At 39.1% G+C, this 19090-nt stretch overlaps 1 protein-coding gene across 2 annotated transcripts in view; it reads right to left on the minus strand.

Annotated features, from left to right (window-relative positions):
• Window positions 1–19090, minus strand: part of UMAD1 (UBAP1-MVB12-associated (UMA) domain containing 1) — a 200188-nt gene that overhangs the window by 165048 nt on the left and 16050 nt on the right. Inside the window, exon 2 of one of the 2 annotated variants that reach the window (XM_037046410.1) lies at window positions 13477–13581. In XM_037046410.1, the coding sequence (XP_036902305.1) occupies window positions 13477–13558 (82 nt within the window). In that variant the 5' untranslated portion in view covers window positions 13559–13581. The remainder of the gene's footprint in view (window positions 1–13476; window positions 13582–19090) is intronic. The other variant, XM_037046411.1, reaches the window with a different exon arrangement.

Below are 19090 nucleotides of genomic sequence, written 5' to 3' on the forward strand. Positions count from 1 at the left end.
CTACACAAAGCAGCCATACAAATAAATGTGACTGTCCCGGGCCTGTAATTAAATTATTTATTTAATAACCACTTGCACCTTATTCATACATGTTATCTGCCTAATACCTGCTTGTAAAATTAATGTTGGCTCTCTCAAGATTTTAAGGAAAATTTTACAAAAAACCTGAAAGTCCATCAGCTCACTTCTTCCCCACAAACTGTGAAAGGACAGTTTGGCACAACAACATCTTTGTCTGGTGCCAGGAAGGTGCATAAGGAACACAACCAGAGAAATGCAGGTTTGTACCACGCAGAGCCCTCCATGCTCCAAGGGTCTGTAACCTTGAAGACCTAGAGCAGCTGAGAGAAACTGCATTCCTCTGGGGAATGGGAAATGTTTAAGTATATCTGAACTTAGAATATCAAAATATATTTGAGGGCATTAGCATATTTTCATAACAGGTAGACACCATAAGTGAATTTTTGTGGTGGTAAATTTAAACCAACTCTAGCAATAAAAAGATGCCCACAGGCTAGAAAGGCATTTATATCTCACTCTGAAGGCAAGCTTTTACTATAATTGCTTCATACCATAATTTGGTGTTTTATGTAAGGTAGCTTCTATACTATATTTATCTTCCTTTCTCTCCTTAACAAAAATAATTTACATACTTTAAACTACTCTGAATATACAACTCTCAATCTGAAATATTTGTATATGAGGCTGTTTAAAATTATCCCTAAGATGTCCTAAAAATGATATACTGTATCACTCCTACCCTTTAATGCAAATGTTATCACTCATAGCTCAACTGACAGTAAAAATGTAAACATTTAACAAGACTAATGACATTTTTATCATCACCTTTAAAAACTCTAAAGTTTGACATATTGAACGAGATTAACATGCCATTGAAGTAAAAAATAATATATAATTGGTTTTAAACTTTAAAAAGTGACTTTAGAATTATAAATTTGGGATGTAAAAGTAAACATATTTTTCTCCCAAATTTTCATGTTTAAAGAAAAGGATTATGATTTCATTTATTGCCTTTAGCATTTTTGGAAATGGTACCTTTCTAAATATGTAACACCTGAGGATATGAGAGTCACATTGGTGGGTTGCTTTAAGACTGTATTAACTTATGACTATATTAACTTGAAGGCTCTATTAGGTATTAGCACTAGCAGGATTGCTGAGTAAGTAAAACAGCTAGTTCAGGTTAATATAGGAATGTCTTGCTTAATGTCAATCCATTTCTGAAACTTGGACATGTAAGAAAATGACTACTTCTTATTGCTGTAAATGGGAAGAATTACAAGGTGTTGCCTATCAATATAAATATATCAATTGATTTCTTAAAACATAACTAAAATACAGTAAAGTTACAGACTATTATGTTAAGATGTTACCATTACCTGATCACCTAACAATTAATATGCTTGTCCACCAGCAGCGACATGTAGCAGTAACATGGCCTCCCTTAGTACCAGGGACATCCAAAATGCACGCCCTTTCCGACACCACTAGGAACACCTTCCAAATGTGACTCTGACACATTTTATTTGAAATGTAACTTGAGGCTATTTATACACATTGTTTGGTTAAAAATTGACTTTTGGAGAACAGAAATATAAACTTTCCCTATACAGATATCAACTGAAGAACACTATTGAGATGACTAATTGATTGATAGATAGACAGACAGACAGACACATAGATAGATAAATAGTTCCATGAAGTCTGGACATTAAAAACTAAAATGGGCCTCACCAAAAAGGAGATGTAACATTACAAGCACACCTGTCAAACATCACTCTAGACCAGTGATTTTCAAATGGTGGGCCATAAGAATTTTTAAAACATGCAAATATGACTATTTAGTCAGGGACACTGACCTCTTTTCCTTTAGATTGCCAAATTACAATAAAATGACAACAGCCAACACAACAATAGCCAACTGGTATATATACCCTGTCTTGAACCACAAATACCAGGTTGGCCAAAGAGTCCATTTAGTTTTTCCCGTAAAATAAGATACTTTCTTCATTTTCACCAATAACTTTATTGATTTGGATATTTTGAGTATGTCAGCTACCTCCCACATGACATAACATTGATCATTTTCTATTAAGGTTTAGATTGATCACTATCAACTTTAATTGGTCTACCCGACCAGCTGTGGAGCATCAGCCAGTGAGAAATTTCCTGCACCAAACTTTTCAAAACACTTTTGACATGTTTGATCAGTCACAGCACCTTGTCCATACACTGCAATTATCTTTTTCTGTGCTTCGGTTGCATTTGTACCTTTCTGGAAATAATAAACCATAATATGCAAAAGATGTTGCATATTTTCTTCCATCTTCAGTATTAAAATGGCTACACAAAAATTAACCAATTGTGATGTGTTTTCTTTTAAATGCACGCTGACAGGACAGCTGCCACAGCACAATCTAACAGAATTGTTTTGAATGAAGTTAAAGACAACTAAGTGCTACTACAGCCAAATTACAGAAAAAAACAAATGAACTTTTTGGCCAACCCAGTAAGTAGGTCATGTAATAGAGTTGCATCCTATTGATCACATCACATAATAAGGTTGCATCTGATTGGTTGATTCTTGGTATCAGAAATGCTTACATACAAATATAGGCACCTGATTTTCTAAAAAGCCACTTTGGAATAAAAAGGGTAGGTAATTGCTATCATTGTTTTGTAAATCAATCAAAATTACATCTATTTTTGTAAGATCAGCAAAAATATATACTTTTGGTGTGCCATAGAATTTTAGTGATGAGTTTATATGTCCTGTCAGATGAAAAAGGTTGAAAATCGCTGCCCTAGACATACAGCTGCAGGTGACAGAAGCCTACCTAGAAGTGGCTTAAACTTTAACCAGGGAACTTATTCTCTCACCTAACAAGAAGTCCAGAGGCTGACAATTCCCACACTAGTAAACCTATCAGTTCAACAACGTCATCACAGACCAGGTTGCTTTCTTGCTTTCTCATTTTACTCTGCCGTCTTCAACGCGTTACCACTGTCTGAGGCTACCCGCCCTCAGCAAAGATGGCAGAAAGGGACACAACGTCATTGGGTGTTTCATCAGGTAGGAGTCTCCAGGGGAAGAAAAGGACGGATGTCTCTTTGGTGTCTGCCAACGAGCCCCTCAGCTGACCTTCCTCCACACCCAATCAGTTGCACTGTCACAGGTATCCATTCTGGACGATGGTAATCTCTGACAAGGCAGACTAGGCCACCCTTACCGGCTTAGACAAACGAGAACTGGCCCCTCAGGACTGAGAATGAAGCCAACCTCACCTGTAACACATGGTCATGCAGAGGAAGGTGATGACTTTGTGCATGAATTTGGATAGGCAAACATGCTCTGAATGCTCAGTGAAGTTTGTATTAATATAATAGCTAATATTACAATACTTTAAGTTCGGGTGATAGGTGACGTAAGTCAAACAGAGAAGTATTTTCACTGGAAAACACACCTTAACAGAAGACATCACCAAGTTTTCTAACCAAATATAAATGATTTAGAAGTCACTCCCAAACCAATGAGGACTTCAGTATGTGGATGAAGATCTACTTTATGGAATTCACTGTGCTGATTATTATGTAAAATACCCAGCAGACAAGATTTCTGTAAGGAGGTTACAATCCAGTAACAAGACATACAAAAATACAAGTTTCAGTAACATTACCAAACACTAATACAGGAGCTGTTACACAATACTACATGATTCAGAAACAAATAATAGGAGAAAATGTACAACATGAGATCAAAGACAGAGCTACCTAGAGACCATAGAAACCTAGAGACAGAACTTCATCTGAGATACAGACAGGATATAGAGAAAGTGAGAGCGGCCAGGCACTCAGTATAAGGAAATGCTGGGCTCTGGGTCTGGGAGCAGACAAACACACTGGTTAGAACAGTGAGAGGTTCCTGCAAAGGCAAACCAAGAGCAAACTGTCATTACTAGTTCCTAGTTACATGCCTACTATTACAAGTAAAAAGTTCAATCACTGTTTGGGAGCTGTACATTCCCCATCACCATCTGCCTATTTTTTCATGAAGAAATGAATTGTAGCTTCATGCCGACTGCATCACCCACACCAGATTGATACAATAAAATAGAGAAACAACAACACACTAATGAACTGTAGGGGACCATCATGCTGTAAGTCATTCTATCAGACACCATAAGTATTTAATATCATTGCTTTATAATGTTATCTAAATTTTTATTTTTGTATGTCTTGCTACATAGACGATATCCTCAATGTAGACATATCATTTGCTGTATATATTACATTATAGTAATTATTCCCTAATTTTTATGTGGCTTCTCTAAAGTCATTTGCTGTCCAAAGACAAACCAGTAGAATTGGCCAGCAATACGTACCCTCCCTTTGACAGTGACTAAGCTACCTCTGACATTAGAGTGGCTGGTAAACAGTGGTGTACACAGGAACATCTAAAAAAAGGGTTCTTTAACCTTTTTAGTCATAGACCTTTGAGAATCTGATCACATGCAAAGACCCTTCTCCCCAGAAAAATACAAACACAAAATTTTGCCTATCATTTCAGGAGGCTCATCAACTACTCCACTCAGCCCCCCAAATTCATCATGGCCGAGAACCCCAAACACAGTGATAGCAACAAGGGGCAATGGCTGGTTAGCACAGTCTTCAACTCGTTCAAGCAATCCATCAACAAACTATTTTAAGGGTTACAGTTTTCCTTTGGTGCTGCCAAGCATATTTTTGGCTTGTGTTTCAGGAACTAATAAATAAAAGAAATAAAAAAAAAGTTGTTCCATAACTTTAGAGCTGAGCTATTTAACTTAGAATAGTGAAAAGTTTCAGAACAATGACTTCTTTAAGTCATTAATACTGTAAGGCATTTGTATAGTACACTTAATATTTATCATTAAATATATGATACATACACATACATACACAGTCCTAAAAGTACATGCCATTTTTATGGAAATACCAATTTAGAAAATGAATCCATTTCTAATTTAACTGATAACCAGAGTGTGGTAGCAATTCTTCATTCTTTAAAAATGTCTCACTAGTTAACGAATCATTTAAACTCCTCAGCGTGTAATGGTTATGAACGGGCATTCCAGTGAACTCAGGGCAGGCACATGCAGCGGCCCGTGAGCCTGAGCTGGCGGAAGGCCGACTGTGGCCGTGGGGGGGTGCGCCCCATTCCTTGGCCTGTGACAGATCACTGATGATCAGGCCCTTCTTTCCAGCTAAGCCTAGATGATGTCTCAGAATCATTCTCCCAAGCATTTCACTCAATTGATCAGAAATAGCAAATGAATAAAAGTTCTCTTTACTCACTTTGTCAATAACGAAGTCTGTGTATAGTTCCCTCTTATTATCTCATCTAACGATGTGGTAAGAAAACCATAATATTATTACATTTTATATGTAAAGAAAATCAGGTTGAAATAGTAAGTAGCTTACTTGATCACACAGCAAAGATATGATACAAATCAGAATCCAATGATTAGATTTCCTGTTCAGTACCAATATTCATTAGGATTGGGTTTATCTGCAAATAACAAAATAGTAGCTCACAAAGAATAGAAGTTTTTCCTGTGTCACATAAAGAAGGTTCACAGGAAAACATAAGGCACGTATAGCAGCTCCACAGTCTTCAGGGACCCAGGTTTCTCCCAGCTTACTCTGGGGTTATCCTCAGAGGACTCTAGTCCTCATGGTCCAAGGTGGCGGCCAGCACTCCATCACCTCATCATGTCCATATTCTACCTGCTGTGTTCTCAAAAGGTCTCCTAGAACCTGCAATCTAATGTTTCTTCTTATATCCCACTGGCCAGAAACTTCAACTGCAAAATGGCCACATGGCAATGTAATATGCTACTAAGAAAAAAGGGAAACAGACACTGAAGGACAACTAGTAGCTTCGACCCCTATCATGTTGAAGCTAAAGGATATTGGAAAAGTTAGACTTAAGGTGTTTGATAGAATGACTTGCAGCATGATGGGCCCGTATAATTCGCTGCTTTGCTGTTGTTTTGCTGTCTTATCCTGTCAACCTGGTATGAATATACTTGCACACTTTTTCACGGATGCATTCAGGAGATGATGTTGTAATCATCTTTAAAAATATTAAAAATGAAATTTTAAAATAATTCTCAGTTGTGATGAAACTAACAATTATCTGTTTTAAAAGTTAATAAATTTCTGATAAAAAGGCAAAACAAAACACTAGTTCACTGCTTTAAAATGGACAAATATATTGTTCATTACTGTCAGTGGGATAAAATGCTAATATCTCGAATGGCTCGCAAGCCTCAACAACAAACCACCCCTCTAGACTCATTTCCCACCAGTGGCACTGATATACTGTCTCTGGTTAGCCCAAAACTCTTCACTGGTCCTGTAAATATGTCCAGATTCTTCTTCATCTACATACTTTATGCAGTCTGTCTCACCTCCTGGAAGGTTTTCTGTTCCTACTACATGTTATAAAATGAGTATTCCAACAATTCCCAAACATCAGCACACATAAAAATCACCTGCATAGGTTTAAAAAATGCTGATTCTTGGGCTATAGCTCCAAAGAGTCTGTCTCACTTGGTATGGGTCAGGCCCAGGAATCTGTAGCACCTTTAACTAGGAACAGAGAGACTGGAGTAGACAAGGTGAACATCAGGGATGTTCACTCCACGATTCTACAGCATGAAAAGATTACCCTGGCTGGTGTAGCTCAGTGGATTGAACACACACTGTGAACCAAAGGGCCGCTGGTTCAATTCTCAGTCAGGGCACATGCTTGGGTTGCAGGCCAGGTCCCCAGTGAGACATCAGTGTGTGAGAGGCAACCACACATTGATATTTCTCTCCTTCTCTCCTTCCTATCCCCTCTAAAGATCAAGAAATAAAATATTTTTTAAAAATAAAGAAATAAAATATCTTTAAAATTTTTTTAAATAAAAAATATTTAAAAAAATATATGAGAAGATTATATCACACTAATTTAAGGGGTTTTTCTTCTGGTTTAATTTATTAGATAATGCTATTCAGAGGTAATGCCATAATTCTACCATGATATAATAAACAAAAAAGATGCTTAAAATTTTCATCAATTCACATGTATAAAGATTAATACCTAACCCTAATAGGAATCTTCCCTTCATAATATGCTTTGGTTGCCCACAAAGGGAAAAAAAAAAAACAGAAGCTGAGTGACATGACCACTTAAATATAAAAGACTGTACTGTAGTATTACTAAAATTACCAGGAAGACAAGAGCTGGGTCCCAATACCCTACACACATTCTGGTACAAGGTACAATGCTCACACTGTATACATTTTACTTAAATTCCACCCTCATTAGTTATTTCCTCAACAGTTATTTCCAGTTACATCGTCTCAGATGTGGAAGACAGAGCACTATGAAAGCCTCTACGGAAATACTCCAGGGGACTCCATTTATGTAATAGGGTGCACGTACTTAAATTTTTTTCCCTACTGAAGGAAACAGGATGGGTAGTAAATCAGTCAATTACCCCCAAACAGCTATGCTAAAAATATGACTGCCTGATGTTTTTAGTTCAAAGAAGTAATACCTCAGAATTGCTCTGAAAAGTTTATGGGTGCTAATCTGTCAAATAATTTTACCTCAAGTCAATCTACACTGTAGTTACGACAAAAAGAGTCATGGTCCACCTGGAATTCACAGTTGTGTAATTAATTTAATAAAACACTTCCCTGCTTCTCTACTGACTTAAACACACATATATACATTTAAGGTTCCAAATATATTACTCTTAGAAAGCTTCATTTCGTAGAATTCTGAAGCTTTCTGTTCATTGCCTATTTAATGTTTGAGAGGAAGTGTGTTTAACCTAGGAATTCTGTGGTTTTATTTGCTTTTTGTTTGTTTATGGCTTAACTACAGTGGAAGAGAAACTGTAACTCTGTATTTTTATGAGGTCTTTTTTGAAGTGTCTTAAACACATTATTGGATGGTGTACAATTACTAAATTATAGGGAGTGAACTGCAGCAGCTCTCAGCCCTGCATGCACACGACAACGACCCTGGGGAACTCTGGGGGGAAAAGTGTCCAGGCCAAACCCCAGGCCTATCTAATCAGAATTAGGGATGTGGTCCCAGTACCAGTGTACATTCAAAGTGCCCCCTACCGCACGGGAGGGTTAGAACACTGCAATTAGGGAGACAAGAGTCCTAATTTACATGTGCGTCAGCTGAGTCTATTGAGCCCCAGGAAGAATGAATGACGTTCTCACAATAAATTGCAAGAGGCAGAGGGCTCAGTTCTGCCTCTCAGGACAGTTGGCACCTCTCCCTGCCCCATCAAGTTCCCTCTCACTCTGCACATTCAGGAAGATAAGGAAGGATAGCACCCACCTCACCCTCCACCCTACAGGACAGCCTGGCCTGCACATTTTCATCCCTGAAGGGCCTCTACTTTAACAGGTAAACCAGAATTAAGAACCAACAAATGTGAAAATTCTTCTAGTTCTGTCCATTCCATATACAAGTCAGCAGTTCCTAATGGGAAAAAGGCAAATGAATCATGAAGTTAGTTGAAAAATCCAGCACACTGCGCTTTAGAATTGAAAAGCCAAAAGGTAAAAAATTGTCATTTGAGTTTTAGTGGATATCAAATACATGGGTAAAGGGATATTGAGAGGGTAAGTTGCTTTTTTAATCCATAACAATATATTTTTTAAGGATTTGGTATACTTCTTTTGTAAGAACAGGAAGTAAAAACAGGAAGCACGTGCTAAAAATCTGTTCGGTTTCGTCGTCGTTTTAATTAAAGCCTGCAGTCCCACACATGATCAAAGTCCCTCATTCCTTGGAATGTAAATTTTTACTGTACACAATTAAATTTCCACTTCTAAATAAAGAAAAGAACACAGATGAAGAGATTATCTAAAAAGCTCCATATAAAAACCATAATAGTTTAATTTTAGTGTGCATACATGGTTTGAATGATTCCCAGGAAGAGAAATTCAGTAGGGGACAATCTTAAAAATAACTCACTACATTTCAAAATCTGATTTATCATTTACACTGGAAAACAGAAGGTGAGACTAAATTACTCATGTTAATGTCAATACTTAAAAGATAAAATCCAAGCTGCTGTGATTTACTAAACTCTGATTCTAACTTCAATGAGTTTTACAAAATAATTGGACTAACGGAAACTAGACGTGCTTAGGCCCTACTTTAAGAAGCACCTGCGAGTTCTGAAAACAATGATGAATTTCACTCGAACTACAACCCAATTCCTCTAATCTCTGAAATAGTTCTTGCCCAAGTCATTCTGCCTTCTTCAAAGTTATATTCAGTAACCGGTCAATAGCATCACTGAACAACAGGAATCTAAATCATCCCTTTTCATTTTATATTCTGGGGTGGTGGATTGTTGCTGCTACTTTTCCTTTGTTTAGTTATAGCATATTAAGCTAATTCATGCTTTTGTCTTAGTTTTGGAAGGAATTACATGTCAGTGTCTGGGCTATAAACAGCCCTTTGTCCTGATTTAAAGTAACTATGAGGTTGTCCCCTACAGTAGCAAATTTGTAATCAACTTAAAGATAATGTCTTAAAAGTACAATTCCACATGTCATAACAGAATAAAACCCTGGTGCTTACAAATAGTACCATGCTTGTTGGGGCTGTAAACAGCAGCAAAACACTAAGAAAAAATCGCCACCCAGTGATGCAAGTGAAAACTGCAATTTGTTTTTGTGTAAAACGGGTACCCTGAGGATTACAACTTCATTTCTGAATGAATGAATAGCTATTACCTTCTTACGTGAATAGGAACTGGTCACAAGGGAAAAGATATTTTTCTACTAGGAGTTCCTTTTTCCTTATTCTTATTCAGTACACTCAACATTTGACAAAGGCTAAAAGCTGTGGAAACCTCAACAGAGAAGTTTTACATCCAAAAGTGAGCTAATTGTATATGAAAAGCCCAGATTTTCCTATTATCAACAAAAGTGCCTGGGTTCTGCCCCAACCCTGAATTTCAGGTGTCAAGGTGTTGACTTTAGCAACTCAGCAATGCCATCTAATAATTGTGACCCAAAACCTGTTTGTGTTAAGCAGGAAGACTTGCCTAAGGGAAAAGACTCAAGTAGGAAAAGTAATTTTATACTTTTAATAACATAATTTACTCTGACCTTATTAAAAACAGGTTATAAAGGCCACATACAATGATAATTTTAAAAATTCTGTAGACTACATATTGATAAGGATAATTGCCACAAATATAATCATGTTTCTAAGTCTTCAGTTGGTTGCAGCAATTAGAAGTTATGCCAACCATATATATTTATTTTGCCGCACTGTTACCTGTTGCACACGAGGAAAAGAAAGTTATATATGGATACATAATAACCAAAGTACATATGTGTAAGTATGGGGCCATGTTAATAATAGAATTTCATATCTACCACTTGCTCTATATGACATTTTCCAAAATATCTTCCACAGTATGCTCTGAGACTAAAGTAGAATGTCAGTACAGAACCACATGATAAAAAAGAGCAACTCAGCAGAACAAGTTCATTTTTTTAAACATATTACCATTCTATTTTTAAAGACAATTAACTATATTCCCAATATTCTGTCCTGATTTTTATCAGTCGATTCAGTTAAGTCCTTCTCTGTTGAAGGATTTTTTTGCTAACTAAACAATGTATACCATCTTCCAATCTCAACTTCATTAAGGAGATTATAGATTTCTACAATACTTTATATATTTAAAATATTAAATAGTGAAAATTCTGAGGGTAGCCAAAATTAAAGCCAAACTTTAAGAATAGTAATGTGACAACACTCTTATTAAAACAAAACAAAGAAAATCAGCACTTTCTCTTTGAAACAGTAAGAAACATAATTTTTTTATCTCAATGTCAATAATGTCTTAAAATTAAAAATGATACTATGACACTTTAAAAATGGACAGCTTAGTGTTTAAGAGGGTAGGAGGTAAGCTCTGAAGTCAGACTGGGTGAATTTCAGATCTGCAGTATGTTTCTCCAAGCTGGAGGAACTTGGAAAAGCTAAGTTCTCACCTGTTTGTAGAGATATTGTTACCAAACCCAACCAGGAGGGGGGGTTCCTACTGCTTGCTGCCTACCAGGCAAATCTCAAAAGACAGAGTTCAGTGGAAAAGAAAGGGCTCTTTTATTTAATCACAAGTTTCTGCCTAAAATATCTGGGTGGCAAAATTAAGAGGAAAGACGAAGAGCATGACATCAAAACTAGCTATTTAAATATTTGTTATTACAACTGCTACAGGTTCAGGAACTGAAAATAACACAAGAACAAATATCTGTTCACACTGCTGACTATTATCATCACCCAGGTCTTTGGAAATAATGGCAAGTTTCTGCCTGAAAGTCCATTCCCTCTAAGATGCCCAAAGAAAAATGACTCTGTCACCCTTTCAGCTCAGTTCAAGGTTGCACCAGGAACCTCTTTTCCCACCCAAAAGTATTAAAAATGTAGGTAGCTTAGCAGGTCCCCAGTCATTGTCCAGCTTCAGGCATCTGTCTGAGTCTGTGCCCCCAGGCCTCCTATTCATGAGGCCCTCTTCCTACCGCAGCTCACAGGCCTGCACTGGCCACCACTGATACACCCACCCACACCAGGAGAGAGGAAAGTATAAACTTTTTGCTTCCCAACACTCCATTTAAAAGTCCTCTCCCAGAATCCCATGCATGTTGAAAGCCTGTGGAAGTGTCCAGCCTTCCAACCAATGAGGGCCAGAGTTGGCCATGTTTGCCTTTCCCCCTCCTGTGGCCACCTTGTTCAGCAAGGGGGCAGAATGTCCAGTGATACATGTGCAGCTCACACCCTTCCCCCTCTAGAAGAAAGAATACAGAACAGTTTAGAAACTGAGGCTTTACTGAAGCAAATTTCTGAGAGAAGAATTTATCATGAAACTTCTGAAGAAGCAGCAACTTCACATTTCACAGGAGACCAGAGACATCCCTGAAGTTCTGCTGTTAGTGAGGCTAATTCATTCAGTGAGAGGGAAGCAACACTGGCAGCTTTCAAGGAACAGAAGTTGGTGTTGACAGAGACCGTTCTGACTTTGAAGCCAAGTCACCGATCCCTGACTCACTAAGAAAGGCCAGATAAGTAGTCATGTCCACAGCACCCCACTGTATTCCAGTCAGATGGCGCCCTAGGAAAATCACAGGCCCTGTGCCCCACTATTTGGCTTCAGGTATTGGGCATCTGGTAGGGAAAGAAACAACTCCAACCACACCAGCTACTGCCACTGTCTCAGGGTATACGAAGAAGATCAGAAGAACACACAGCCTGCCAGAACTTGACTGTGGAAAAGATGGGATAATTGTATGGGAGCATTTAACTATAAGAAAAACTGTACCCTGAGAGCCCAGAGATCAAAGCCAAGAACTGGGGGAGGGCCAGAGAGATAAAACCTCTGTGTCCTTGCTGTAAGAAACCAGATCCTAAAGATACAGGTGAGAGGCAGAGACCCACCCTCCATACTTCAGAATGTGTGGGGTCCCAGGCATGGCAGGAGCCGTGGCTCTGGGAGGGTCTAAGATGAAAATTCAGGATCACTCTTCAATCCTACCAATGACTGGGCCAGGACAGAGGAGGAGGTGGGAAACCAGAACCTGAGAAACATCCCAGGGAGTCAACAGCCTATACCAGTTCATGCAAATCTTCTCACAGAAGGGGCCCAAATTTGGTCCCTTTGGGAGGAGGTCCAGGGTGGAGGAGGATGCCTGCCACAAGGGGAAACGAAACCTGGTTTCGGTTCCTCTTCATCAGAATACAAATCCCTTCCTCGGGGAAAGAACAATGACAAGAAGAAAATGTTATTTTCCAGAATTCCCCTTGGAAAAAATACAGTAATTAGTTGAAAAATATTTTTAAACCACTAAAATCTTAATAATTTTAAGTAGTACTATATTATTTTTATTATAGGAAATACACTAGGATTAAACATTTAGCAGACACTGTTTAATATTGGACTGAAAAGTATACTGCAGTCAGCAAATATCTATATTTTAGATGTCTAACTTAATTTAAGATGCTAATTTAAGAAGAAAGGCTTGCTATGTATAAACCAGAACTTGAAATTATAAGCATTCTTCAAGACTTCTGGGTTTTGACAATTAAAAAGGTTGAGTAGCATATCACAAAGAAGAAAAAAAAGGGATAATTTTACAAACTTAATTTGAAGGATGTTCTAAAACAATGAAAGGGAAGCAAGTCTGACTTGCATAGGAAGAGTCTGACTTGACAATATTCTAAATGATTAATGAACTTTATTGTTATAGATGTCATATAAATTAATTCTGGAATCACTGGGAAATAACTTTACAAATGAATCCTACAACTTTCGAGTAATTTTTGAAAAGGAAAATAATCCACGTAATTATGATTTCATTTCTTAAAAGACTCACCTAAAAGGACAAATCCATCTGCTTCCTTCTCCGGAGTGGAGGGCGACTTCGACTCGGGAGGCTTCCTGAAGAAGTGAAACATCACAGCTGCCGCTGGGGTCTGAAACAGAAACACTAGGCAACGCTGCAGTCAGGTGAAACCATAAAGGCCTTCCCCGTGCTAGTAAAAAGCCAAATATAAACATATCATAATATCTACTGTTTAGGAATTCTACTACCAGACTTAAAAACAAGAACACTCCTCTCTAGGTATCAGAAGACAGAGCCAGAAATTGCAGTGTGAAAGCACATGAAATCCCGTGCCTGGAATCCCGTGCCTGGAATCCCGTCACCTCTCTCAATCTCTGAACACGCAGGAAAGAACCCAAGAAATCACTGCACGTAAAACCCAAATCAACAGATAACACCAGAACCTGGGAGGATCACGCTTAACAGAAACATAAATCACACACCTGATTTGATTTGAGGAAAGGGGAAAAAAACCCTGTCATGCCATAACTAGCTTAAGCCTCATGAAACGAGGACCACCTGAAAAAAGAAGGCACTTCAAACACCCTCTACAGCTGGTTATCTGATTCAGACGCTCAAGAACTCTATCCGCTGTAAAACTGCAGCCAACTTTAAATCCCCATCAGTGCAGATATTTGTGCTGGTGTGATAATTGTGCTCTGCCCCTAAAACGCACATGCACACACCCCCTCCCCTCTTTGCACACACAGGCAGGCCCACCATTCCTAGAAAACAACTGGGAAGAAAATGGAAGGGACCCTGCAAGGACACATTATACTCAGAGGCCAGTCCCCATAAACACAGCAATGTAACAGACAGCAAAGAAAGGAATAATCCAGGTGGCAGCAAATGCTCTACATTGTTTTCGCACTTCCCACCCAAGCCAGAAAATCAAGGAGAGGGGGCTAATAAAGATTTTATCAGAGCAAAAGCCTTTGAGAAATTGAGAACTGAGCTGGGATTTATGTAGGTCGACCTGCCCTGGGCTGCAGAGCCAAGTGGAAGGTAAAGGAGCCTATTTATTATTAGAAAACATACCTGGCAGATTTCACTTTTTAATGGAATAAAAAATGGAGACGAAAAACACAAGCCTGTGAAAGAGAAAATGTTCTGGAAGAGCAAAGGAACAGCCTCTGGAATCCTCAAAGAAAGGGCTTACTGGGTACGGTGATATGGCCGCAAAAGAAAAGTCCGGAAATAGTTTGGTGTCCTCAACAGAGTCCAGGAGACACGGCTTCTGTGAAACTGGTGAAAAACAAGATTAGAGGAAAAAGCAAAAGGGAAAGATGAAAAGTCAAGGAATGCAATGAAAAAAAAACTGAGATAAAAGAAACCCATGCAAGAAATAAATATAAAAAAATATTTGGTTGGTTTATAGCAGGAATGTTCAAGTTCAGACTTAAAAGACTGGAAGAGGCACTAACTTCTCAACCCCAAATGGTTAAAACCAGAATGAAGAAAGCCTTTGAAGGAACAAAAGCTGATTAAAACTCAACCTTCGGTCAGGATCAAATCCAGGGTATAGCCATCACCCCTGACATTAAATCCCGTGTGAATTCATGTGGCACTCAGTAAATTCTTTCACTCAGGATAAATGGTTCAGGAAAAAGAGATGAAAGAGATAGATCCCAAACAGAAAGCCAGGAGAGAAAAGATAACCTCAAATCAAGAAGGGAGCAGGGAACACACAGAGAGGTAAAAAAAGATGAGAAACAGAAAAATCTAAGAGTCACATCTAGCCAAAGTTTTAGAACTGGCTATTGATACATGAAGCTGACTAGAATCAGAAAGAAGTCAGCAAAATCTTTGAGAGTTGTGGCATTACAATAACCACCACTCTGGATTAGGAGAGGACCACAACCCTACAGGCAGGAAGCTGCCAGAAAAAACGGCTCAGCCCACAAAGAAGGCCTATTCTCAGTACCAACTTCAGGGATAGCCAAAGAAGTTACTAGAAAAAGAAGAAACTTTAAAAAGGGTGGGGCCAACGGGCACGGAGAATAGACTAGGGGTGAGAGGCTCTTTCAGGAAGCAGAATCTGGGCATAATTAACGAACATGCTCCAACTCAGGTGCGGGTCCCCTGAAATGCCTGCTCTGCGGGATTGCAGAGTTGCTTCCATTCTGACTGCTGTATTTCCCACCCTTCCTTGCCCATGGGAGTGTTTTTGTTGGTTATCTTTCTCTGTTCCATGAAGGTGGGAGGGGGACATAAGGGACAGACTACTGGTCTTTTTAGTTCGTGAAGTCTCCAGACCGAGTGGTGCCATGTGCGGACCAGGTGACGAAACTCTGAACTTTTGAGCATGATGGTATCGACTGAATGGGGCAACCTGGATTACTGTCCTCAGGGCGAGGGGCATGAGTCATTTTTGCCCACGGCAGGGAGAGAGCTGAGTATGTGGTGACCGCAAATGAGAACCCCAGAATGATGAGGGCCGTTCATGGCCCTTTTCCTATAGGAGAGCTGCATCAGGACCACAGAGTCTGCCCTCTCAGAGGTAGGTGTGGCCATGTGGCTTGCTTAGTTCACCCCGTCACATGCCATTAGAGCGCTATAACAAGGAGCTTGGTGAACAGAGAAAGGGGCCCTTTAACAAGTGGTTCTTATTCTAATGTACAAATAAAAGCCTTTGAATAGAAGGACTCAAATTTCCAATACCTTTTCATGTTTGGCTACAAAACAGAATGGAACAAGCATGGGAAACATAAAATCGTTCTAGTATGTCATTCTCGGGCCCCCAAAGTTTAGACAGGTTGTTATGAAAGCCAGACCACACTCAGCTGTTATGTGAGAATCTCTTTTTAATGCAAGTATTGTGTACAGAATTTATACCTTATGTAACTAAGTGAAGCATTACGTTTTTCATGACCTAAAACACAAAACTGAAACAATCTACAGGCTGCAGCCCTTTGTGATAGTATGTTGCACTGGCGATGCAAAATGGTACATTCCGTCCCTTCAGAGAATAAAACTCCAGGCACACTTAGAGAAGGAGGGATAACTTAGGCTCCAAGAGCCAAGACACTGCCGGGCAAGGGAGAAACAGGTCAGAAACAAGAAAGGTGACAGAGACAGTAAAGAGCTCGAATGGCAGCAAGGACTAGTTCACTGGAAACGCCCACTGGCAGCAGCTCTCAACCTGGTACAGAAGTACCAGTCCCCCCGCACCTAGTACTCTGCCCACCTGACCCCCATCTTAACTCCTTCCTCTACAACGGTCCACCTCAAGATGCTTTCCCATGGGACCATGGTTCCAACTTTCAGATACAAGTCTCAGAATTCCCTTGTGTGATCAGTCCTGCTGCTGACATTAATGACTCATTCCACTAAAGACCTAAAAGTCAGTCACCGGTGTGTCTTGACAGGAACTGCTTCGTGCATGAAAAGGCTATGCCTGAGACACTAAACTCTGTAATCTCATTATCTTTATGCCATATTTTTTTCATGTCACTGAAAAACACACACAGTGCTAGAACTTTATCCTCGTAGGGCTAGCAACTACCATGCTAAGATCCCTCTGCGAGCCAGCTCGCACAGTGGGAAACCTGCATGGTTACTTCCCCGCCCCAGCAGCCAGAGTCAGATGCCCTGCTTAAGACTAGAACCTGGGAGGAAAAGGGGAGTAACTGCAAACCCCACTATAGTATGTCAAAATGTGTCACATACTCTATCTCCTATGATCTTAGTCAAAGCACCCACCAGGAACACGTAATTATTCACAATGTGTAAGAACTGAAGTTTAGGTATTGGTCCAAGTTCACATGGTTAGTAAATAGCAGTGCTAGAATTTTAAACCATGTCCTGTTGGCACCAAAACTGAACACTTCTCATCAATAAAGCACCAGAGACAAGGAGCCCTTCACACTTAATGACATTTCTGTTGGACTTTCATATAGTTCCCAATATTAGTCACATACATTCGATTAATTTCATTTTTGTCTTGATTAGTCCCTACTTCCCCAAGCCTGGCACAGCTCTATGTTCTAAAGACGTCTGTGTGCAAGACCTTTATGACATCTACCTTAAGACCTTCACTGAGACTACATTTTATAAAGATTAAGTGCTTAGGCCAGACACTGACTGAGCACTGCAAATGCAGCACTCACCCTATGTTCAGGGGGAATAAACTGCAACCCGAGCCAACTGTATTTCTCAGGCATTCCTTGGAAAAAGGAAGAGTCACTGAAGAACCCCCTCCCCAAAGCAGAGGGGGCCTGTGCTAGTTACACAACACCAAGGCTAGTAGGTGGTGAATCTCCAGCCCTCATGCTTCTGACACACATGGCCTTGACAGTTGGGCTTCTTTTGCTTGGAGTCCTCAAGTGTACTCCAGTCTCATTTCCTTATTTACAATTACCAGTATTTTTTAAATTGTCTACAATGAGCATTTTTTAAACAAGCAAACTTTACATTTGGAAACAGAAAAAATTACCAAAATTTATTCTGAAACATACATGATAATTTCTGAGCTGGGACCCACCTTGGAATACCTAATTCTCACACTGAGAATCCTGAAGCTGCCCTGATATGGGAGATAAAGAATTCACCTACACAGGCTGGGCAAAAAAACACTTGCAAATCACAAATCTGATACAGGATATGTATATAAAAAATATATAAAGATGTGTGTAAATAAAAAATATAAAAACTCGCCCTGGCTGGTGTGGCTCAGTAGATTGAGCACAGGCCTGTGAAGCAAGGGGTTGCTGGTTCAGTCCCCGGTCAGGGCGAAAGCCTGGATTGCAGGCCAGGTCCTCAGCAAGGGACACATGAGAGGCAACCACACATTGATGTTTCTCTACCACTCTTTCTCCTTCCCTTCCCCTCTCTCCAAAAATAAATAAAATATTAAATATATATACATATATATACATATGTGTGTATGTGTGTATATGTATGTGTGTATGTATGTGTGTATGTGTGTATATATATGTGTGTATATGTGTGTGTGTATATATATAAATGTGTGTATATGTGTGTGTGTATGTGTGTGTGTGTGTATGTGTGTGTGTGTGTGTGTGTATGTATATATATATATATATATATATATATATATATATATAAACAAACTCTTAGTCCTAGCCAAGTAGCTCACTTGGTTAGAGCATCATCCTGATACTCCAAGGTTGCAGGTTCAATCCCCAGTCAGGGCACATACAAGAATCAAACAATGAATGTATAAATATGTAGAACAACAAATTGATGTTTCCTCCTCTCTAAAATCAATAAATAAGAATATTTTTAAAATATAAAGAACTCTAAAAACTGGGCAGAAGGCATGAATAGACATTCCACCACCAAAGACAGGTGAATGTCTTCTTTCACATGAAAAATCACATGAAAATCTTTCACATGAAAAAAAACCACATGAAAAAACACTCAATATCATTATTCAATAGGCAAATGCAAATTAAACTCTCAATGAGCTACCACTAGCTATTAATATATTTAAAATTAAAAAGGCCTGCCATGCCAAGTGTTGGTAAAAATGTGGAGCAACTGGAACTCTGGTACACTGTGTTAGGTGTGCAATATCATACAATTACTCTAGATAACAACTTGGTAGTGTCTTAAAAACATAAACATACACCTCCCATATGAC

Source organism: Sturnira hondurensis, unplaced genomic scaffold (genome assembly GCF_014824575.4).
Source record: "Sturnira hondurensis isolate 20B ecotype Veracruz unplaced genomic scaffold, ASM1482457v3 Scaffold0005252, whole genome shotgun sequence".
Lineage (NCBI taxonomy): Eukaryota > Metazoa > Chordata > Mammalia > Chiroptera > Phyllostomidae > Sturnira > Sturnira hondurensis.